Source organism: Prionailurus viverrinus, chromosome B4 (genome assembly GCF_022837055.1).
Source record: "Prionailurus viverrinus isolate Anna chromosome B4, UM_Priviv_1.0, whole genome shotgun sequence".
Classification (NCBI taxonomy): Eukaryota; Metazoa; Chordata; class Mammalia; order Carnivora; family Felidae; genus Prionailurus; species Prionailurus viverrinus.
Genome location: NC_062567.1, coordinates 11,420,030 through 11,445,181, shown reverse-complemented (window position 1 = coordinate 11,445,181; position 25,152 = coordinate 11,420,030). Strand labels below are relative to the sequence as shown.

At 40.1% G+C, this 25,152-nt stretch overlaps 1 protein-coding gene across 1 annotated transcript in view; it reads left to right on the top strand.

The window, feature by feature from the left end:
* ITGA8 (integrin subunit alpha 8) overlaps positions 1 to 25,152 on the top strand; it is a 206,746-nt gene that overhangs the window by 58,534 nt on the left and 123,060 nt on the right. Inside the window, exons 8-12 of the mRNA XM_047868227.1 lie at positions 5,065 to 5,190; positions 6,305 to 6,349; positions 13,118 to 13,161; positions 15,097 to 15,153; positions 17,858 to 17,910. Coding sequence (XP_047724183.1) covers positions 5,065 to 5,190; positions 6,305 to 6,349; positions 13,118 to 13,161; positions 15,097 to 15,153; positions 17,858 to 17,910 — 325 coding nt within the window. The remainder of the gene's footprint in view (positions 1 to 5,064; positions 5,191 to 6,304; positions 6,350 to 13,117; positions 13,162 to 15,096; positions 15,154 to 17,857; positions 17,911 to 25,152) is intronic.

The following is a 25,152-nucleotide window of genomic DNA, read 5'->3' as shown; positions in this document are numbered from 1 at the left end:
GTCCAGAACCAGATGGCTTCACAGATGAATTCTAACAAATATTTAAAGAACAGTGAATACATAGTCCCAAACTATTCCACAAAATAGAAGAGGAAGGAAAGCTTCCAAATTCATTCTGTGAGGACAACAATACCCTGAAACCAAAAGCAGATAAAGACACTACAACAAAAAGAGAAAACAGGCCAATATCTCTGAAGAACATAGATGAAAAAGTCCTCAATAAAAATATTAACAAACTAGATCCAACAATACATTTAAAAAATTATTCACCACAATCAAGCGAGATTATCCCCAGTATGCAAGGGTGATTTAGTATTCACAAATCAATCAACATGATACATCACATTAATAAGAGAAAGGATAAAAACCATATGATAATTTCAATAGATGCAAAAAAAAGCATTTGATAAAGTACAATGTCTATTCATGTGAAAACCCTATACCAAGTAGTTTTAGAGAGACTATACCTCAACATAATAAAGGCTACACATGAAAAATCCACAGGTAACATCATGTTCAATGGTGAAAAACTGAATTTTTCCCCTAAGCTCAGGAACAAGACAAGGATGGCCACTCTCACCACTTTTATTCAACATAGTGCTGGAAATCCTAGCTGCAGCAATCAGACAAGAAAAAGAAAACCATCAAAATTCGTAAGAAAGCGGGGCGCCTGGGTGGTGCAGTCGGTTAAGCGTCCGACTTCAGCCAGGTCACGATCTCGCAGTCCGTGAGTTCGAGCCCCGCGTCCGGCTCTGGGCTGATGGCTCAGAGCCTGGAGCCTGTTTCCGATTCTGTGTCTCCCCCTCTCTCTGCCCCTCCCCCGTTCATGCTCTGTCTCTCTCTGTCCCAAAAATAAATAAACGTTGAAAAAAAAAATTCTTTTAAAAAAAAATTGGTAAGAAAGAAGTAAAACGGTCATTCCTTGTAGATGACAAGATACTATATATAGAGAATCCTAAAGACTCCACCAAAACACTACTAGAACTGATAAGTGAATTCAGTAAGGTTGCAGGATACAAAATCAATTTACAGAAATTCACTGCATTTCTACACAATAATAATGAGGCAGCAGAAAGAGAAATTAAGAAAACAATCCCATTTACAATTGCACCGGAAATAGTAAAATAACAAGGAATAAACTTAACCAAGGAGATGAAAGGCCTGTTCTCTGAACACTGTAAAACATTGATGAAATAAATTGAAGACAACACAAACAAATGGAAAGATGTTCCATGCTCATGGACTGGAAGAACAAATATTGTTAAAATGCCCATATTACCCAAAGCAATGTAAAGATTTAATGCAATCTCTATCAAAATACCAACAGCATTTTTTTTTTTTTCACAAAACTAGAACAAACAATTCTAAAATTGGTATGGAACCACAAAAGACCCTGATTAGCCAAAGCAATCTTGAAAAAGCAAAACAAAATCGGAGGTATCACAATTCCAGATTTCAAGTTATACCACAAGTCTGCAGTACTCAAAACAGTATGGTACTGGCACAAAAATAGACATATAGATCAATAGAACAGAATAGAGAGCCCAGAAATAAACCCATGATTATAGGGACAGTTAATCTTTGACAAAAGAGGGAGGAATATCCAAAAGGGAAAAGACAGTTTCTTCAACAAATGGTGCTGAGAAAGCTGGACAGGTTACATGAATGAATGAATGCTGGAAAAATGAATGCATTTTTCTTCATGTATTTTTTAGTTCCTCCAGAATGAAGCTGGACATTATCTTACACCATACACAAAAATAACCTCAAAATGGATCCAGGACCTAAATGTGAGACCTGAAGCCATAAAAATCCTAGAAGAGAGCACTGACATCATTTCTCTGACATCAGCCGTATCAACATTTTTCTAGATATGTTTCCTAGGCAAGGGAAATAAAAACAAAAATAAACTGTTGGGACTACATCAAAATAAAAGGCTTCTGCACAGCAAAAGAAACAATCAACAAAACTAAAAGACAACATACTGAATGGGAGAAGATATTTGGAAGTTATATGTGTAATAAAGTGTTAGTATCCAAAATGTATATATAAACTTCTACAACTCGATACCAAAAAACAAATAATCTAATTAAAAATGGGCAAAAGACCTGAATAGACATTTCTCCAAAGAAGACATCCAGATAGCCAACAGACACATGAAAAGATGCTCAATGTCACTCATCATCAGGGAAATGCAAATTAAACCACAATAAGATATCACCTCACACCTGTCAAAATAGCTAAAATCAAAAACACAAGAACCAACAAGTGTTGATCCTCAATCCTTTCTTTGGAGAAAAAGGAACCTTCGTGCCCTGTTGATGGGAATGCAAACTGGTGTAGCCACTGTGGAGGCTTCCTCTAAAAATTAAAAATAGAATTACCCTAATGATCCCATAATTTCACTACTGGATATTTACCAAAGAATACAAAAACACTAATCAAAAAGATGTATGCACCCCTGTGTTCATTACAGCGTTATTTACAAGAGCTGAATTCTGTAAGCAGCCCAGCTGTGTAACAATAGATGAAGGGATAAAGAAGTGGTATATACACAACGAACTATTACTCACCATAAAAAAGAATGAAATCTTGTCATTTACAACTACATGGATAGATGTGTAGGGTATAATCATATTTCACTTAGGCTAAGCGAAATAAGTCAGAGAAAGACAAATGCCATATGATGACACTCATATATGGAATTTAAGAAACAAAACAAATGAACGAGTTAAAAAAAAAGACAAACTAAAACACAGACTCTTAACTGTAGAGAGCAAACTGATGGTTACCAGTTGGGAGGGGGGAGGGGGAATGGGTGAAATAGGCGAAGGGGACTAAGAGTACACTTACTTTGACAAGTACTGTGCGATGCATAGAATTGTAGAATCACTGTATCATATACCTGAAACTATATGACACTATATGTTAACTACACTGTAGTGAAAATAAAAAAATACAATAATATAAAACTACAGACACTTTTTAAAAAGCCAAGAAGAGATCCAGGATATGGGTTTATGATAAAATGGTATGTGAAATTACTGTTAAGCTTAATTCATACATGTACAACTATGAATATCAAATAATTAACATTTCAGTCTTAGAAATTATTTTGCAGATTGAAAAACAATATAATTTATGGAGTAGGTGGTTATGAAATAAAAAGTATGTGTTTAAAAGATTTGCTTCTAATTCACTCAGAGAATTCTTTTCTTTCCTTAAGTTAAAAAAATATATATATCTGGGGCGCCTGGGTGGCGCAGTCGGTTAAGCGTCCGACTTCAGCCAGGTCACGATCTCGCGGTTCGGGAGTTCAAGCCCCGCGTCAGGCTCTGGGCTGATGGCTCAGAGCCTGGAGCCTGTTTCCGATTCTGTGTCTCCCTCTCTCTCTGCCCCTCCCCCATTCATGCTCTGTCTCTCTCTGTCCCAAAAATAAATAAACGTTGAAAAAAAAAATGAAAAAAAAAAATGAAAAAAAAAAAATCTGATACAGATGATTTGATGAAAAGTAGCCATACCAAGGAGATATAGAAGCATTGTCTGCAATAGGTAATGTAAAAATCTTTTTAGGCTTAAGGTTATAATGTTTTTAGAAGCAACTAAAGGAAAAAAGCAAAGGCAGTGTGTATGTAGGAGGAGGAAAGGGGGGATTTAGCCTTAACCCAGAGAAAATTGGCAGATTCTACAGACATTGTTCAGAAGTACGTGTGTGAATATCGTTGTCTTAATATCAGAACAGTCATTTCAGGAAGAGTCATTGGGAAATATTTATGGCCAGATTTGATAGTTTTATTCCTTTTGGACTTCAAACAGAAAGACTATGAATTATCAGTGAAGTCCCAAAGAATCATTTGGCTTTAAAATTAGTATTAAATGTAAGTTTCTTAAAAGCATATCTCCAGTTTTCTCCCAAAAAGAATGAGATCACACTTTTCCCTTAGATATCCATCATAAATATGAGAATGCATGGAAATTGTGGAAAATAGCTGGCTATCTTTTGGATATTTGACCACCCCAAATACAATCATATTTCAAGACTTTTAATAGTGACTTTATTTGGGAGATATTAGCCGAAGTTCTTACCCTATCATTGTTGCCAGCCTTGGATTCCTTTTTTTTGTTTTTTTGTTTTTTTGTTTTGCTAAAATTCTGGATCTCGCGGGACCTCACTGCCTCCTGTTGTCATAATTTTATGCTCTCTGTATACATTTTACCATAAAAAAAATGGCTCAAAAATTATGTAATTCCTTCCTTTTTTTTTTTTTTTTTTACATTTTATTTATTTTGAGAGAGAGAGAGACAGAGCACAAGTGGAAGAGAGGCAGAGAGAGAGGGAGGCACAGAATCTGAAGCAGGCTCCAGGCTCTGAGTTGTCAGCACAGAGCCCGATGTGGGGCTCAGACTCACAAGCCGTGAGATCATGACCTGAGCTGAAGTTGGACGCATAACCAACCGAGCCACCCAGGCACCCCTTTCCTTCCTTTAACATAAGTGACAGATTTCATAGTCTATTTATTAAGTATCTAGATTTAATCTGTATTTTGTGAGACGACAAAAAGTCTTAATAGAATGCCAAAGGAGAGCTTGTTTGTAACAGCAAAACCACATGACCTTAGAGAATGCATTCGTGCTCTTTGCGCCTCAGTTTCCCCACCCATATGAGGTTATATTTGGCTAGATGATCTCCAAGTTAGATGATGTTTCTTCTATCTGCAATGTTCCAGATTAAAATTTTAATCCATAAGTTTTGCCTACAGGTATCTTTACTCAGATATTTTTATCATTTGGAGGTAGAGGGAGTATGTATTGTGAAGGCAGCAGGAAGACAGATAATATTATGTAGTGATCTTTGGTTCTTCTGTCAGAATGGAAGGCTCTACCCAGCCATAACCAACTTTACCTGCAGTTCTAGTAGCAGGTGGAAAAATTCATCTTCAAAAACGCAAGCAATTCCATTATTGTTTTCAAGGGAGTATGTGTTTTTCAGGTGTTCTGTGTCTGCTCAGAGAGGGCCTGCCTCTTGCATTCATTCAGCTAATGCATCCATTTGTTTGGACACAGGTCAGGTGATCACTGCCAGTATTGCAGATATCATTGCGAATTACTCGTTCAAGGATATCCTAAGGAAATTGGCTCGAGAGAAACAGACAGACGTGGCTCCAGCTTCCTATGATGACAGTTACCTTGGTGAGATTCATTATTTAGCACATTTGTTGTTTCTCAAAAGGCAAACTTATTAAATGTAGGTGCAAACTTTATTCCTCACTTATCCGCTGTTCTTTGGTAGCTTGTGCAAATTTTCTTTTCTTACTAGCTGAGAATGGACTTTCCTTTTATTCAGCCATGGCATATAAGTCTTCTCTTTTGGTTCAGCCTATTTTATAGGCTCTGTAACAGACTTTCGCTTCAAATTCAGCAACCATTTTTTTATTTTAAAAATTTCAATAAATTACTCTAGAAGGATATGACTTTCACACAATAAAACATTGGCCTCAGCCCCAAAGTCAATTTCTTATTTAATGGGGGGAATTTCGATGGTTACTTTCTATGTTTTGATTTAGGCTGTAGTGTCCAGTTATGCAATCAAACACTAACTGTAAAAGTGTCTTGCGCATAAAATATTTTGCCAGTTGTAGAGACTATGAATTAGTGGGGCTGCCCAGTGCCATAGGGGCAACATGTTGGCCGTCCTTTCCAGCTTTCAGAGCAACAACAAAAGACCTTCCAGTTGCTAGAATGTTGTCAAACGTATTATGCGGAAACCATACAATGTCAATGTGCCGCGGTTGTTTCCTACCTTTAGTATCCTATAGGCATTTTGATTGCTTGATAAATGAAGCAAAATGCAGTTATGTTTTTCACCTCACCTCACTTTAGAGCTAAGTGACATTTGTGGAAAACCATCATTAAAGAAATTAGGAAATATACCTTCTTGGCGATCAGAAATAGCAAATGTTGAGCACAAAAGATACTTTCCGAGTATCATGTCTGATCCTGATGAATCAGCGACCTTCAGGTACAGTGGCCACCATTTACTCTTTAAGGGGGATGATGAAGTATTCCTCACAATCTGATTGTGTTGCCATGTTCAGAAGAAGCGAACCGATTATGCTTCCAGGATTTAGTACGGAAGCGTTCGTTTCACTGTTTTTTCCCATCACAGAACCCTAAACTTTTATGTGATGATATTTGTTGAAATTTCTGACCAAAGCAGTACTATGGCAGTTCTTTCATTTTTCTAGATAAAGTTCATTTGTAAAGCCTTCAAACACGTGACTAGTTTTCCTTTTCTTTAACCCAGGATATTCAGTTGCTGCTGGGGAATTCACTGGAGACTCTGAGCAAGGTGAGAGACATTATTGGATGTAAGTCATTTATAAAGCACGGGGAAAGGTAAAAGGACCTGAAAAGCCCTGTTATAAATGTGATTTTCTTTGCTACACAAATGTATAATAATGGAATCCCAGAATGCGTATGATAATATTATGTAGAAAAACAAACCAAAATACACTTCAGCACAGCATTTTAAGTCTTAAATAACTTCATCATACTGAATGTCAATCGTTATAAAATCGAGTTAAGCAATAAAAAACAAGTCCAATAATCCCATATTATGCATGAGAAAAATACAGGTGATTAAATGGCCCACAGAGGGGCGCCTGGGTGGTTCGGTCAGTTAAGTGTCCAACTCTTTGATTTTGGTTCAGGTCATGATCTCGCAGTTTGTGAGTCTGAGCCCCACATTGGGCTCTGGGCTGACAGTGGGGAGTCTGCTTGGTATTGTCTCCCTCTCTCTCTGCCCCTCCCCCATTTGCTCTCTATAGCTCTCTCAAAATAAATTAAAAAAAAATAAACTTAAAAAAATGGCCTACACAAAAGCCATGCTATTAGTGACAGATCACATTTGAAAAGTCAAGATCCCCCATCTTTAATTTCTGGACATTCACATTGGACGTGTCCCTACTAAACTCCCTCCCAGGCTCCAACCCAGCACCTCTACATTATTTCCTTTTCCCCTTTGGATATGCTCAAGCTCAAAATAACAGAATGAATTAACTCCTGTTCTCATATATGCCCCTCACCTCTGTCCTCTATACCTTACAATGGCTGCCATCTCTGGTTTCCGTCCCCTGAATCTGTAGCTACTCTAATTTCGACAGGTCAAATGCTACTTTTTTTTTTTTTTTAGTACAATTTCAAACGTCATCTCCTTCTTTCACTTCCTTCTGTAAACTCCTGTATGATCTCATTTTTCTCCCTCCTAAGGAATTTGCCATTCATGCATTCTTCCAGTTTTTCTTGAGCACCTGCTATGTGCCAGGCTATGTGTTAAATGTTGAACACACAGAGGCGAACAGATGGTCCTCAATCTCAGAGTTTATAGTCCCAGTGGGGCTGACAGGCATTAAACGGCGAGCACAAAATACCTGATAAACAATTGTAGTAAGTGGGAGGATAAAGTTCTAAACATAAAACTAATCTAAGCCCCATGACCTCATCACCTCCCAGGGGCCCTGTCTCCTAAGACTATCACATCAAGGGTTAGGTTTCAACATACAAATTTTGGGGGTACACAAACATTCAGTTCCTGGCAATACCTATCATATACAAGACTGGTAATATTTATTGAATGAATGAATCATCAATCAATCAGTATTTCCCTCTTGTTTCATATGAACCTTAACTGCTTTTCACTAGTGTGTTTTAATGAATTCACAAAGAATTAAGAGTAAATGAAATGTGGGCCATCCCTGGAAATCATCAGAGCTTATTGTATTGTATTGTATTGTATTGTAGAGAGAGAACGAGCAGGGAGGAAGGGCAGAAGGGGAGAGAGAGAGAGAGAGAGAGAGAGAGAGAGAGAGAGAGAGAATCCTAAGCAGGCTCCAAGCTCAGCATGGAGCCCAATGTAGGGCTTGATCCCATGATCCTGGGATCTTGATCTGAGCTGAAATCAAGAGTCAGACGCTCAACCAACTGAGCCACCCAGGTGCCCCAGAGCTCTTTTAACTGTTTCATCTCAAAAAGATTTACAAAGCAGAAATTCACAGAGAATAAAACATTCTTTATGCAGTGAGATAGGGATTGAACACAGAGGTTTTGTGGTTTTTTTCTTTAAAAGAATATTTTTCTTTTAAATACAAGATATTTCTTTTTTTTTTTTAAACCTTTATTCAGTTTTGAGAGACAGAGCACAAGTGGAGGAGGGGCGGAGAGAGAGGGAAACACAGGATCCGAAGGAGGCTCCAGGCTCTGAGCTGTCAGCACAGAGCCCGACATGGCGTTCAAACTCATGAGCCATGAGATCATGACCTGAGCCAAAGTTGGATGCTTAACCAACTGAGTCACCCAGGCACCCCTAAATACAAGCTAATTCTTAAAGGCTCTCTCTTTCCACACATTTTTTTTTTCAAGATTTTAAAAGACAATCTGTTGTGGTAGTTAAAAGCATAGACTTTGGAGCTAGACCACTTGGGTTTCAACCCTGACTTTGCCATCTACCAGGTCTGTGACCTAGTTACCTAACATCTCAGTGCCTCCATTTCTTTATTTCTAAAAGAGAGATAGTGGTGATGGTAATGATAATGATGTTGGTGATGATGATGATGGTAGTGATGCTGAGGAGGAGGAGGATGGTGTTGATGATGACAACAATGAAGATGATAGTATCATCTGTATCATAGGATTCTTAGGATTAAGTGAGCTAATCCTACATTCATAAAACAGTATAATACTGATACATAACAAATACTATTTAAATATTAGCTATAACGAGAAAGAATTCTTGGGTTAGAGTCCATCAGAGATAAAATTAAATTCCTAGTACCTTAGAAAAGTCCAATCTTCTAATCACTCAGTGATTTAGCAAAGGAAATTGTAAAATATGCCAAATGATTTTAAACATGGCATTAAACTCCTGTTGGAAAGTTCCCCAGGAGAAAATTCAGTCCTGACCCAAGGAAATTATTAGGGGTGCATGACAGCACATCACAGGGAAGCATGGTAAGAAATCATAGTGGTTTTCCATTAGATCATAGAAATATCTAGAAGACGGATCCAAGTTTTAAATGATATGTAAAGTAAAGGCACTATCAGGGAGTGATCCATTCGTCAGAATGGATCCATTCATCAGACCACACCAAGTCCAAGACTGCCCATGTTCACTACTTACTTAAGCAGACTGGAAAGAGTTGAAGTTCTTTGAAACCTAGTGACTGACCTGATGTACTGTAGATTAGAAGCCCTTAACGTGGGATCCTTGTATTCCGGGTGGTACAGGGACGGATGGACTTCACAGGGTTTGAACCCCTAGAAATTATATGCAAGGTGTTATATACATATGAATTTTTCCAATGAGAAGATCCATAACTTTCACCTATTTCCCAAGTGTGTTCATGACTCAAAAAAGGTTACGATCTTTGGTTCTTGTTTTAGAGTCCAACGTGGTGAGCTAAAACCAAAAAAGTGATATGGCCCTAACCAATCCTAGGAAAGTCATTTGGTGTGGTAGAAAAAACGATGACGTGGCTCTCAGTTCTTGAGTCTTACTGCTCACCAACTATGTACAGTGACCGAGCCTTTCTAAGCCTTATTTTCTCCACACGTCCACAGGGGTATGAATGCCTACTTTTTAGAGGTTAAATTATGGAAATATTATAAAGCTTGTGGCACATTGTCTTAGTGGGTGGAAAACATTCGATAAACACCAGCTTCCTTTTTGCTTCTTGCTGGTGGGGTTGATGCCCAGGTCATGTATTTCAAGGCCAGGGATATTAAGAGATCTTTGAAGGTTTTCCTATGAGTTATTGAAATGGATCTGAGAAAAGTCACTTATTTTGTCTCCCAACTGAATTTTTGTAGTTGAGTGACAGTTCTAACTTGTCTTAAAACTCCAAACCATTCTATTTATGTATGTATGTATGTATGTATGTATGTATGTATGTATTTTTAGCGTTTACTTATTATTGAGAGGCAGAGAGAAAGAGAGAGAGCATGAGCAGGGGAGGGGCAGAGAGAGAGGGAGACACAGAATCCGAAGCAGGCTCCAGGCTCTGAGCTGTCAGCACAGAGCCTGATGCAGGGCTCGAACTCACAACCCATGAGATCATGACCTGAGCCGAAGTCGGACGCTTAACCAACCAAGCCACCCAGGCGCCCCCAACATGACTTTTAATAACTTCTAAGTGCTGTGACTACGTGGGGTGACAGACTCCAACGTTACTGAGTGTGATGGTTGATTTCTTTTAAATGAAATTCTGAAGGTTTGCGGAAGGCTTAGTAGTGGTTGTCATGCATCTCAAACGGGATAGTCCCTTCAGACTCCTCTGGTTGACAGGCCTGATCCTGGAATCAGTCAACTCCATTATATTTGATGGTGGTTTGTTGTTAGATGCCAATTTAATTCACGCCAAATAAATATTGTTGAAAACTGAGCAGCGTGCGACCGGTTCTGATAGCTTTCCTGGAAATCTGTCCAGATAGCTTAGTTATTCTGAATCCAGTTTTATTCTTCAAGGACATGCTTCACCTTCCCTCCCATTGCTATGGTTGAGCAGTCCATGCCCCTGGGTAAGACTTTGCACCTAGACTTTGCACCATACCTCATTGCCTCTTGTGACTCAGAGAAGGGACTCCAACCATTCCCACATCATGATTTTCTTTGGATCATTCCCACCACTGTACAAACATACTTCTCTGACCTTAAGAAGTAAATTTGTTACTCCACTCCCTCCTCCAGCAAGCACCTATTGACTCTGCTTCAAAAGAGCTGTCACTCTTCTCTGCTGTATCTCTGTCCGCTGTATCTACTGCCTTCTCATCTTCAACTCACCACTCAGCTGAAATGGCTCCTGTCAAGCAAACCAGTGGCCTCTATGCACCTCCTCTTCCTTGATTATCATGAGCATTGAAAGAATTCATTATTCCCTCCTCATTTCTTCCCTTGGCTTCCCAGACACTTGTAGCTCCCTCTTCCCTCTCCCTCCCCCCTTCCCTCTCTGCTGTTGATTCCCCTTTAATTTCTCTCATATCATTGAGGTGTCCCAGGGTTAAACACTTGGATTCTTTCTTTCTTCTTTGAGTTGTTGGTAACCTCATCCAGTCTCATTGTTTTTCCAGCTTCTACTGAGTTCCAGGTTCCAGGTATTTCTCCAGATGACGCTGAATTCCAGGTTCAGGGATATGTGTTCTAATATCTGGAACCTCAATTCAGTACTCAACATCTCTGTTTGAGTAGTTCTCTCAAACTTAATGTGCTCATGAGCGAACTTCTGACCTTCTCCCCAGAACACAGTCTACCATCCTCTCAACTGCTTGAGCCAAATACCTTGGAAGTCAGCCTTGTACTGTGCTCTTTCTCTCACACCCCATCCATACCCAATTTATGAGTAGACCTGCTAACGAAACTCTCAAATATGACCAGAATCTGACCATTTCTCACCTCCTGCACAGCTTGTACTCAGATTCAAGTCCCCCAGCTTTATTGCAGTAGCCTCCTACCTGGTCGGTCTCTCTCTCTCTCTCTCTCCCCCCTTGCCCTCCTGTAGTCTGCTCTAAATTCAGCAACCAAAGTGGTCCTTTAGACACAGAAGTCAGATCACGTAACTTCTTTGACCTAGTGATTTTTCAACTCCTTCAGTCTGAAATCCAAGACTTTACAATGAGCTAAAAGTCTCCATTCATAAGATTTTGACCTCATTTCCTACCCCTTTCCGCCTCACTCCCTCCCCTCCAGCCACCCTGGTCTCTTTACTATTCTCTGAATACTCCAGACACACTTCTACCTTAGGACCTTTGCAGTAGCCATACCTGACTAGAACATACTTTTCCAATACCTCCATAATATTTACATCTCCACTTTCTTCATTTTTGGCTCCAATGTCTTTCTTGCCAAGTCCTCTCCTGCCTGTTGTGCCCTAATAAGGCCTAAGTCCTTTCTCATCCCACCTCCATTTCCCCCTGTACCATTTTACTGTTCGGTTTTTCTCCACTCACCATACTCACCCCCTTCAAATATGCCATTTCATCAACTCTGTTTTTTAAATGGACTGTCTCTTCCAACCAGAGCATGAGCTCCATGAGAGCAGGGCATTTTTGTCCAATGTGCTCACTATTTTTTACTCCATTTGCCTATTATGTTTGTTGATTGAATGAGTGGATTGACGGCTGAAAAGTCCAACATCTATCCCCAAACGAACCTTCTTTGATTGTTCACGCTAACAGCATGAGCACCCAACTCTGCCAGAGCACAGCACATCCGATGTAGTTGAGGCCAGAACTCGCGCCAGACCTTCCACAGCAGGTGAGGGGAAGGGGAATTTAAATAGAAGGGGATTCTCTTCCAGACCCTTCCTATTTAAATTAAACTAAAAGGTTAACCCCGATGAATCAAAGGATAGTTTAGATTTGTAGAAACAAGAGCCAAAAGATCTTTGATAACCAGCCAGTCCCAACTCCCACACTATTGCAGGTGACCGGAAAAAGTGGGGGTAAATGATTCATCCCAGGTATATGGCAGACCCAAGAATAGAACCACTGTCTTCTGAATCTAGAGACGGATCACTGTGCCCTGAATTATATGGACTTTTTTCCCCACAGTTGCCTCTTCTGTTTGTGTTATCGACGCTTCCTTTCTGGGGGACCCTAAGCTGCCAGGTCACCCCCTAATTCTGCTGCCAACAAACACTTGCAAGGGGGCCAGACTCATATCATTTATGATGGCTTTTCTTTAGGTAACCGAACTTGTTTTGCCATGTGAGGGTGACAGAAGCTGTACTTTTCACACTAGTACAAAAGATGTCACCACAGTGAAAGCCGGAGAAATCGGACTCAGAGGTTTAACTTACGAATCACATTGCAGAGCTGAGAAGTCAGGCTTCTGCTATGCAGGCAGAAACACATTGGAGACTGGTGGTGAAGGCTAGGAAATCTCACAGGACGACTTCTGTTCTGTTTTCCGTGGTCTGTAGCAGAAGCAAAATGCAAACCCGTGACCTCACACTTCTAGCTCCTCAAGTGATGGTTACTCACGTAAAAAGCACTCTCTTTAACTCATTTCTTGGGTGGCTTAAAAATATATGTAATTCCCCTTCTAAATGAATATTTTTATCCCCAGAGCTGGTTGCCGGAGTTCCAAGAGGAGCACAGAATTTTGGATATGTGAGTACCAAGAATGCATCGTACAATATTTTCTTCTACATGCAAAGAAACGTTCCCTTTCATTCGACTTTTTTTATGTTTATTTACTTTTGAGACAGAGACAGACAGACAGAGCATGAGCAGAGGAAGGTAGAGAGAGAGAGGGAGACACAGAATCCGAAGCAGGCTCCAGGCTCCGAGCTATCAGCACAGAGCCTGACGCGGGGCTCGAACTCACGAGCTGTGAGATCATGACCTGAGCTGAAGTCAGACACCCAACCGACTGAGCCACCCAGGCGCCCCTCTTCCATGCAACTTTTAAGTGGCTTACTATGTCTTTTAATCGTGAGCCCCTACAGATCCGTGCTTGCTTGCTTGCTTGCTTGCTTACTAAAAAGGAAGAAAAACAAGTGAGGCTAGATTTTTTTTTCCTGATCTATGTACAGGATGTACTACATAGTTTGTGGGACCCAGTGCAAAATGATAATGCAGGGCCCTTTGTTCAAATGATTAAGAATTTCAGGAGAGCACCAGCTGGGCATTAAACCAAGGGTGGGGCCCATTGGAACATGGGGACCGGAGCACAGGTCCCCACCCACGAAGCCAGCATGATCCTTGTGCATAATCTAGGACAAACTGCAGAAGACACTGTCGCTGACAGGCTGAGCGTTTTCATACGGCTCCTACGACAGAAATAAGAAAATCGATCGCTATGGCACTAGTGTGTTAGTTTCCCAAGACTGACACAACAAAAGACCACAAACTGGGTGGCTTGCAACAACACGGATTTATTTTCTCACAGGTCAAGAGACCAGGGTCTGGAATCAAAGCGTCAGGCAGGGTCACGCTTCCTGCATCTAGCAGCTCTTTCTTACCTATTCTGGCTTGAGGTGGCCACTACCTGATTTTGGTGTATGTCAGCACGATTTCAGTCTCTGCCCCTGGCCTCGTACGGCCATCCTCCAGCCATGTCTGTGTGTCCTCCCCTTTTCTCAAGAGGACATCAGTCACTGCACATAGGGCCCACCCGAAATCTGGGATGACTTCATCTCATTTTCCTGAATCTGTTTCACCTACAAAGACCCTATTTCCAAATAAGGTCACCTTATGAAACTCTGGGTGTTGTGAATTTTGGAGGGACACTATTCAAACCCATTAGAGCTAGTTACCACAAAAGTAGGAAAAGAGGGGCGCCTGGGTGGCGCAGTCAGTTGAGCGTCCGACTTCAGCCAGGTCACCATCTCGCGGTCCGTGAGTTCGAGCCCCGCGTCGGGCTCTGGGCTGATGGCTCAGAGCCTGGAGCCTGTTTCCGATTCTGTGTCTCCCTCTCTCTCTCTGCCCCTCCCCCGTTCATGCTCTGTCTCTCTCTGTCCCAAAAATAAATAATAAAAAACGTTGAAAAAAAAATTAAAAAAAAAAAAAAGTAGGAAAAGAAAATCAAGACACCTTGTGACCAGAAAAGGTTATATTTTAAATAATGTTTATTATTTTAAAACTCTAGTAAATATAATATCTGAAGAGAATTAAAAGTAATATTTTTGCTATCTGGGTAGCATTTTTAATTTTAACCTTTTTTTTTTTTGCAAAGAGCCATAATCATCAATTTTTCATAACATAAACACAGAAGTGAATTTGGATAAAAATCATAATTAGGTGAATTAACTGGCCAGCAGGTTAATTGCTGTGAGCATTCAGTTGAATTCAATTTCTGTTTTCCCTTTTCAGATTAGTAAGCATGCATTTTATCTGAGAATGTCAGAGACTTAACCATAAATAAAAGTTCAGTTGGATTTTTTAAAGCTCATTCTTATGGGATTGCATTTTTGTTTTACATAGCATTAACTGTTTACCACTCTTCCCCCAAATTTAAAACTGATTTAAGTTATAATTTAAAATGTGGGGTTTTTTCTCCAATTCTGTCAAATGATATAACCTATCTCATTTCTATGATTTCAGGTTTCAATCATTAACTCTACAGATATGACTTTTATTCAGAATTTCACTGGTGAACAGGTGAAGACCTTTTAATATCAAATAATGTCACTCGGTACTCATAGTAAATTGCAATGTTCATACCATTTATTCATTCATAAAAGAAATGTTTACTGAGCACCTACTGTGTGCTAGGAACTGTTGCGGGCCCTGGGAATATAACCATGCCTCTGACAGACAGGATCCCAGCTCTCCTGTTGTAATGTCGCTAACTGCTAGGATCTGAGAGCAATCCTGTTATGTTCTGGTCCTGTATGGAGCGTGCTTAGTGGTGAGTTCCAGGTATATGCCTTCCCTCTGAAAAGATAAAGGTTTCTCCTAGGTCTCACTGTATCAGTCGGAATCAATGGGCTTGTACTCTGTCTCTCTTCCTCACTGTGACTGGAGCCTTCCACCCAAAGCAACATTATGTGGGGGTTCACAAGCTACCTGGTTCTGGTCCCTTCCTTCCAGGGGCCAGATATCGCTCCTCACCCACTGTTACTGGCCGAGGTCTTATTAAGAAAAGCTTAATTGCCTATCATTCTCTGAGGTCATACTTCATTCACCACCCTGAGTTTTCCTGGGTACTGTGATCTGTGGAAATTTGGCACATTTCTTTAAACAACGAATGTGATATGGTTTAGGGAGCCATCATGAGTTGAATCAGTTTCTCTGGGCAACCCATAACCAGAAACCCACACTGCTGAATTTCTAGGAAGCCCCACATTAGAGTCTGGCCAAGTTACATCTTGGCCTCCTGGATCGTGGTTGAAGATCCTTAGATGCTCCCCTCTTAGCTAGAGATACAGATTTGCAGTAATGTCATTGTCAAGCAATTTTGATTGATAGAGTTTTTTAATGAGCATGGCACATTTTTTGTATTCTCCCCCCAAATTGGGGCTTTAGTCTATCCATTACTCCGCAGTTTTCAACAAAGTGTTTGGCAATGTCTCTCATGCACTGTTACGGTAAATATGGAGACGGAAGGCTGGGACAATAGTGAACCTGGATGAACTTACAACTTTTTAACTATTCTCAAGTGACGGTATTTAATGGTTTATGGAAAATGTGGCAAGACTTCTCTTTTGTCCAGCTCTGTTTCACATTTTTATCATTAGAAGGTCTTTAAATATTATTAAATTTGGCCTGTCTATAACTTTGTGCCCTCCGTACCATCTAGCTGTTCAGTCTTGAACTTCAGAATTCAGTGCGTGAGGGATGAAATTCCTCTGAGCGAAGGCCACACAGTGCCACACTAGGAGTAAGAATTTCACTGTAGATGGTTGGAATAGAGAAGGGAGGTGGGAGAACTGAGTTACTGCACAGTTATCTCGTGCATTTGTTCCCTCTGCCAAGAGCCTTTTGCACCTGGCACCTGTATCTTAGTCTTTAGAATACTATTATAAAAATGCCACAGATTGGGGGGCTAAAAAACCCAAATGTTTATGTCTCACAGTTCTGGAAGACTGGGAAGCCTGGGATCAAGGGGTAGGCAGATTCAGTATCTGGTGAGAGCTGGCTTCCCGATTCATATACATGGCCATAGTCGTATGTCCTCAGATGGTGTAAGGAGGGCTTCAGAGCTCTCTGGGGTCTCTTTTATAAGGGCACTAACCCCGTCATGAGGGCCCCACCCTCATAATCTCATCACTTCTCAAAGGCGTCATCTCCTAATACCATCATATTGGGGGTTAGGGTCAATATTTGATTTTGGGGGGCGAAGGGAGAGACACAAGCATTCAGTCTCTAGCAACCACGTATGTTTGGAGGGGAGAAAAGAGGTAGGAGACGTTAACTATTGAGTGACTCTTGTTAACCCATGTATTTAGTCCCTCTGCAAAGAGTATCTGGCACCTACTCTGAGCTGGACCACGGACAGAAGAGTGAACAACACAGACCAAAGTCTGCCCTCTGTGGAGCACCCTTTCTCGTGGAATGTAGACTAAATTAGTAGATTATGCGAGACTAAGTCAGCTAAAGCACTCGATGCCGAAATATGGAAGCAAAAAAAAATCCTGACAAGCTGAGACGATGGGCCAAATCTGAAAAGACAGTAAATGTTGAAAACATAGCTTGAAAAACAACATCTTAAGAGCTAAAATGTGGAGAGATTGTGGCACACTACTTATACTCAGAAGAGACTTAGAAACCTTAGTGGACAATAAACTCAATGTGAATTGATACTGAGACATGATTTCCCTTGAAATTAAAGCCACTTTTATATTTCAATGATTTAACCCAAAGCAAAGAGTGTATATCCTACTTAAGGCTTCTCCTGGCTGTGCGTTCATGGGGTATCATCTGTTCTTTGGTATCACATGTGGTAACTCTAAGAAAGAAGCTGGTGCACCAGCTGCAAATATCTCCATATGAAATTTCATATGGAAGTGGAATTAAACTTATTCTGTGAGGTTCAAGATTGCAGAAGTAGATAGGAGTAAGGACTAGAAGTCACAGAGCGGCCAGTTTTGCAAAGAAAATTCTAATAATTGTGTCCACAGATTGAATGAGTGGATTGTTGAACATCTGCAGAGGATGTCCAAGCAGATGTCAGAGGTACTGAGAGGGAAATTATGCGTTGGATCAGACTAAATGACTTTAAGACTCTGTCCATGTCCAGGACTCTATGAATGCACTGCAAAAGTCTGCCACAATGAGATTCATCCTTCAGGGAAAATTGAGAGAGGACTATAAAAATTATTTTTGAACATAAACTATGTCATCTTCTGGTTTCCCTTCACAGATGGCGTCTTATTTTGGATATACAGTCACAGTGTCAGATGTTAACAATGATGGGTAAGTTTATAAGAACTTCCTCACTCACCATATGTTATATTCATCCACAGAGATGTCGTATTTTTTTTTTCCTTCGTGAAGTAGATCCTTCCATACTTCCTCAACAGAACAGAGACTCTCTTGTTTTAGTTGTTTTTTGGTTCAGGAGAAGAGGACATAACCCTCCTATTTTATGTCTTTCTGGAGACTTTCAACGTCTATTTTCTTTTTTTTTTTTTTTCCCAACATCTATTTTCTAAAAGGACTATTTTACTTAGCTTTATCTTTAATTTAATAAATTGAATAGTCTTTGGCCATTCAAAATCCAAAGCCATTGAAGCATTTGCTCATCTGTCTGTCGTTACCCCTTAGCATGTGATACATTCATAAAACATGTGCACATAAATAAACATTTTTTTCTCCTGACATTGCTTTAACCAACAGACTAGTAACACCCATGGAAAAGATGAAATAATATTAGTTTTTCAGATGATAGCAGTAAATCATGCTTGAGTTTGGACCAAACACCGTAACAAATTACAGTTGTGTTTAAGTCATTACTTCAAAAATAAACTATTATTAAACATCTCTTTGGTTCACTAAAACCACCTACTCGATAGATAAAACAAATGATTAAATAAGAAAGCCAATACGTTGACATAGAATGATTATCCATCCAATAAATATCGTTGGAACACCTACTGTGTGCCAGGCATTATTCTCGGTGCCCAGAATATAGTGGCAAATGAGGCAAGATAGATCTCTGCTCTCAGAGAGCTCACATTTTTATAGAAATCAAGTACCTGCAGAAGTCTGACTACATCCCAGGGTCTGGATTAAGCAAGCATTTTAGATAACATCTTTGAAAGACATTAGCTATGACCTTCGCGTAGACTGAAACGTACTTTATATATTATGTGGTGTCATATGAATGGAGATACATTTAGTCACTTTTGTACCTTTTGGAAAATATCTTTTTTCTTCCATTCAACATATATTTCTTGAGCATCTAATATACACTAGCGCTGTTCTAGGCACTGGGATATGGCAGAGAACAAAATAGAACCCCCCCCCCCATTAGGGCTATACTAGACATGGGGAAGTGGAAATTCCAGACAAAAAACAAATGAGTCAAATAAAATGCATTGAGATGATGATGAGCACTAGATAGGAAGAAAAAAACAAAAACCAGAAGCACTGTTCAATGCTAAAAAGAAATGAGCTATCAAGCATGAAAAGACAGGGAGGAATCTTAAAGGCATATTCCTGAGTGAAAGAAACTGACCTGAAAGGCTACATAACTGTATCTCTCCAACTAGATGACATCCTGGCAAAGGCAAAACTATGGAGACAGGGAAAGGATTAGTGGTTGCCAGCGGTCAGTGGGGAGAAGAGGGGTGTTCAAAGGCCAGAGACGAGAGGATTTTTAGGGCAGTGAGACAACTCTGTAAGACACTACAGTGTGGGATCCAGGTCATTACACATTTGTCCAAATCCACAGAATGTTCAGGGCACTTGGGTGGCTCAGTCGGTTAAACGTCCAGCTTGGGCTCAGGTCAGGATCTCAATGCTCGTGAGTTTGAGCCCCACGTCAGGCTCTGTGCTGAGAGCTCAGAGCCTGGAACCTGCTTTGGATTCTGTCTCTCCCTCTCTGTCTGTCCCTCCCCCACTTGCCTCTCTCTCTCTCTCAAAAATAAACATTAAAAAGTTTAAAAATCCGCAGAATGTTCAGTCCAAGAGTGAGGCCAGTGTAAACTATAGGGTCTGGGTGATGATGATGGGTCCCTTAGGTTCATGGACAATAACACACACACCACACGAGTAGGGGACACTGATGGGGGGAAGGCTGTGCATATGGCAACAGGAATGTACAGGATCTCTGTGTATTTTCTGCTTCAGTTTGCTCTGAACTGAAAACTTCTCTAAAAGACAGTCTATTAGGGGAGGTAGGGAATACTGGGAAGGTGGTGATATCAAATGGGGTAGATAGGGAAGACCATGGTGTTAAGGTTGAGGAAAGTTGAGGAAAGATCTGCAGGAGCTGGGGTCAAGGGGAAAGAGTGCTCAGGTTCCTGGAGGTGGGGGCTGCTAGAAGCCAAGGAACGTGAAAGAGGCTTGGAGAGGTGATGAGGGCACAGGATCAGAAAACTTTGTGAGCCACTGCATCTATAAACTGCTTTACCCAGTGCCTCGCAGACTGTGCTATGGACAGGATGAGTCTGTTTCCAAGAAGGACACATCTCGCGAGCCACTGGGGGATTCTAAGCAAGGGAATGGCCTCTGACTTTGGTTTCATCAGACACGCTCTGTCTGGTGGGTCTCGGCAGCCGTGAGGCCTTCTGGGGGTCCAGTGCTCTAAGCCAGGTGGGGCAGGACAGTGCCTTGGGCCAGAGCAATAGTTGTGGCAGGAAGTAAAAGGGTTGCACTCTGGATGTATTCTGAAAGTACATTTGAATGCCAATCTTACTTTACCCATCAGCCGAGCTGTGAAGAGAAAGTAACGATCAGGACCGCCATTCATAATTTCCAACCTCAATGGACTGGACTTATCAGAGTGATTTAGGGGAAAAAAAAAAAAAAAAAAAAAAAGGAGAGGTGGGATTGAAAAAGAACTTGAGTCCACGACATGGTGTGATGTCCCAATTAAGGAAGCCCACGCTTTAGTCAAAACAAAACAAAACAAAACAAAATCCCAGGGCGGTCATTGGGATACGCACAGACACGTTTCTTTCAACAGACGGTAACACACAAGGGCTTTTCCGGCCCGGGAGCCATGTGGTTTTTATGGGGCCCCAAGTAACTCCGTGTGTGCCCTTCCTTTACTTCACCCTGCCCTGAACCCTTTCGGCTCTCCCTCGGGTCAACACTGTGCCCTGCAGGATACTGCCTCCTTCCTGGAAACACGTTCGTTCCAGTCCATAGCAAAGCTCTGTGACAACACTTAGAGTCCTTTTTTCTTTTTTGTTTTTTGTTTTTTTTTTGGCCATGTTAATAAAAAAACCAAGAATACTTGTGAGGAAAGGACCTTTTTCCTGCTGATCAAATTTAACATGGTAGTTACAAACACAGGAATATTCCAGGTATAATTTGTTATTTCTCGATGTTCTTAAAAATTACTATGCACGTTATTTCTTTTCTTACTAGGCAGTATAGTCTTAAGTCTTTAGACTGCATCGAAAAACTGAGTCCATTATCTTAATATTCCGTTCTTTTTTAAAAATTTTATTTATTTATTTATTTATTTATTTATTTATTTATTTAGAGAAAGCACACACGCAAGCCAGGGAAGGGTAGAGAAGGGAGGGAGAGAGAGAATCACAAGCAGCCTCCGCACTATCAATGCAGAGCCCGATGTGGGACTCAATGCCATTAAACGTGAGATTGTGACCTGCACCGAAATTAGGAGTCAGAGGCTCAACTGACTGAGCCACTCAGGTGCCCCAATATTGCCATTCTTTTAAAAAAAATTTTTTTTAGTGTTTATTTATTTTTGAGAGAGAGACTCAAGCCGGGAAAGGAAGAGAGGCAGACAGAATCTGAAGCAGGATCCAGGCTCCAACCTGTCAGCACAGACCACGACATGGGACTCGAGCCCACGAACCGCATGCGACATCATGACCCGAGCTGAAGTCAGACAGTTAACCAACTGAGCCACCCAGGCGCCTCAACCGATGTTGCCATTCTTAAAGACAAAGTGCCCACAGATTCTCAGTCTGGATGTCATGTGCCATTCTTGGTTACTGTAATGCTATGTAAATTCAAGGCCCTATTATAAATGAGTAAGCTATAGATGCCACTGAGAATCTTTCACCCCAATAAAAGACAGGCAATTCACAGGAAGTCTGAAATTACAATAACAAAACTACAATTTTCCATCACCTTTGTAGCACCTGTGTTTCTGGAAAAAATCACTTGATACTGTTGACTTTCAAATAGACATCTTATGTGTCTAGCTTTATACTTGATCTGAAGATAGGGGCCTGAAAACCACTACTAAATGGCAACAGCAGCGTCCTCACTGGGTGGGTGTTTGTCCCCAGGGAAGGCACAAAACAACCCATCAGGGCAGAGACATAAACTGCTGTCCCTCAGAAATCTTAGCAGAACCAGAAAAGAAAGGCAGTAAATCATGCATGTGTCCGTGACTTTTCTTAAGCTCCATGTGATGCTCCATGTCAAGAGACATGTGGCCCGATTTTGAGAAAGCATGCTTTTGTCGTTCTGACTTCTGACAGTATTTCTAGCAGAGATCAGAAGGCTGCGTGGGATTTACAGGAAACCCGAATCCCTATCTCAAATAAAGTTTTCCTGGATACGATATATTTGGTGCCCCCAATTTCTTAGCCATTTCAAATGCAAAAATGTCTATTATCCACTGAAACTTTTGAAAAACCCAATATTGCTATAAGCAACAAAATTTTATCATGCATGATTGGCAATGTTTCTTCCCTTCTCAAAGTGTCTTCCTGTGTAATATATGTCTAATAACATAGGACAACCCAAACTACAGTCCAGTGAAGCTATCTAAAATTCACACATGAAGGGAGGGTGTCTGGGTGGCTCGGTCAGTTAAGTGTCTGACTTTGGCTCAGGTCATGACCTCACGGTTCATGAGTTCAAGCCCCATGTCAGGCTCTGTGTTGACAGCTCAGAGCCTGGAGCCTGCTTCAGATTCTGTGTCTCCCTCTCTCTCTCTCTCTCTCAGTCCCTCCCCCTCACTCTCTGTCTCTCTGTCTCTCTCTCAAAAATAAGTAAACATTAAAAAAAATTTAAAGCTGGGAAATTAGCATATTTGTCCCTGAAACACTCTATAACCATTTTTATTTTTACATGTTTCAGGTATACAGCATGATGTTTAAGGTATACATAGGCACAGTGAAATAATCACTGTGATCAGGCTAATTAAGACATCCATCTATAGGCTCCATCTATATTCACCCAACTGTGCAATCCATCCATTACAAAGTTACTTCTGTGTGTGTGTGTGTGTGTGCGCACGCGCGTGCGTGTGTGCGCCCGTGCGTGGTGATAACACCAGAGATCCACTCTCTTAGCAAACTCCTAGTAACAGTGTTATTAACTGTACTCACCGTGCTATACGCTAGATCTCTAGCATACATCCTACATGACTGCAACTTTGTATCCTTTGACCAACATCTCCCTTTGCCTCCATCCCCGCCTCTGGAACCACTGGTCTACTTTCTGCTTCCATGAATTTGACTATTTCAGATTATACGTATAGACACACACATATATAGATCTATTTAACTATCTCTATATACATATATATGTGAAAACATATAGATGCACTCTCTGCACATATATTGATCCAGATTTACATATATGTATAGAATACATATAGATTCCAGTAACCTTAAATAAGGGTTGTGGTCAAAGAGTAACATACATATGTGTTTAAATGTTTTACCCTATTTTTTGTAAGAATCTACATTCCTGTTTATTAAGAGTACATTTTATTAATTTCCATTATTTTTATAAGGTCTTACTTCCACTTTATAAAAGTATAAAATCCTAATTTCAAAGTTATTTTCCCCTATGAACCTTAAGATTGCCTTTAGTGATTCTAAAAACAACTGATTCACGAGAAAAAATTCAGTTATAGTTTTTTGTGGCATGGCATATAAGAAAATTCAGTCCGTATGGTTATATTAAAATGGCCATACTAGTCTGCTACATTTTACTGAGTCATTAGTAATGATTCATAAATAATTTTAGTCTATAAATATATATATATATATAAATTCACAAAACTCTTTCTAGCTTACCCAGCATTTATCAGTCAGTGATCAAGGAATTATCAGTGAGCATCAATCACCCATCAAAGTTCAATACTAAAACTGAGATGCAATTCCCATTTTTTACCCAAATTTCTAGTTTCCCAGAAGACTTTTTTTTTTTTTAAGGCCTGCCTCTTTTAAACCTTGGATCTGAGTAGATGTTATGCTGTGACTCAGAATAGGATATTAAGAAGAACACTTGTCTAGTTGAGTGTTCATGGTTCAGAAGTTAGGACTCCCCATGTTCTGTGATATTAAACCAGACTTTCCCTTCTCCGGCCAAGAGATAATTAAGTAGTATTGTGTATCAGACTCCCTCGTGAACATTCTCTGACAGGATGTATCATCTTCTGTACCCACCATGCAACAAATGCAAGGTCCCTCCAAAACTCGATAGCAGGGGTAAAAAAAGACAGTGTCATTAAGTAATGATGACCAAATTAGTAATTTGGTGGAAATCTTCCCCATTGTTTTTTTTTTATTAAAAAAAAAATCTCCAGGTATTGTGAGGGCACTCCAAAAGTTTAGACCAAACAGTGGTGTGCATGCTGGTTGGTAGTTGATATTATCAAGCCTGTGACTGTTTTGAAAATATAAACAAGCTGGTGAAATTAACTTTAGTTTAGTTATCTTAAGATAGCCAGAGCTATAAACTCTGCCAATGTAAACTGTTAGGAATTTCTGGACAAACTTAACAAAGGGAGACAGAATATTTTATCTTGAGCCTAAGCAAGCAAATTAGTTTTTTTCTTAGGGCTTTTGAAACTTACAATATTTAAACTATTTCAGAAACTTACAGAATTACAATTTAATCAATTGGGTTGTGTTTTCATCTCTGTGGGGCCTAAAGGAGTTCAATTTAAAGAGGTTTTAGCAGTTCGTTAACTTGAGAACATTTTAGAGAAAATGTATTTGAAAGGAATCAGCTTTGGGTAACTATGTTTTTGCCGTAGATTTAGTCCAAGTATGTTCTGTCACATGGGTTTTATCATTATGATTGAAATAAGTAGAAAATCTGGAAAACTAAAGCAGAAAGAAGAAAACTGAAATTGATTTCTGTAATGTAAATGATAAGCAATGTTAGTTTTTGCCCACCATAAAACAATTCAGTTGATATCAGCTCTAGAATAGTGCCTGCTAATCTGCATTCTGCTAAATGACCACATTCAAAACATTAATCCTGGTAATTAATGTGCAATATCTACTATTGGGAAAAAAGAAACATAAAAAAGTTCATATAGTAAATCAACACAACACCATCTGACTCTGAAAACTTGAATCTAGATAGACTCTTTGTATTGAATATTCTCATTCGTGGGTTCTCTCTCTCTCTCTCTCTCTCTCTCTCTCTCTCCCCTTCTCTCCCTCTCTCTCTCTCTATGTATTTTTGCTTTGCTTTTCAGGAAAATAGTTATAGTGTCTCTGTCCCAAACAACATGTGAAGGATGAGAAATTGAGCCTTGCA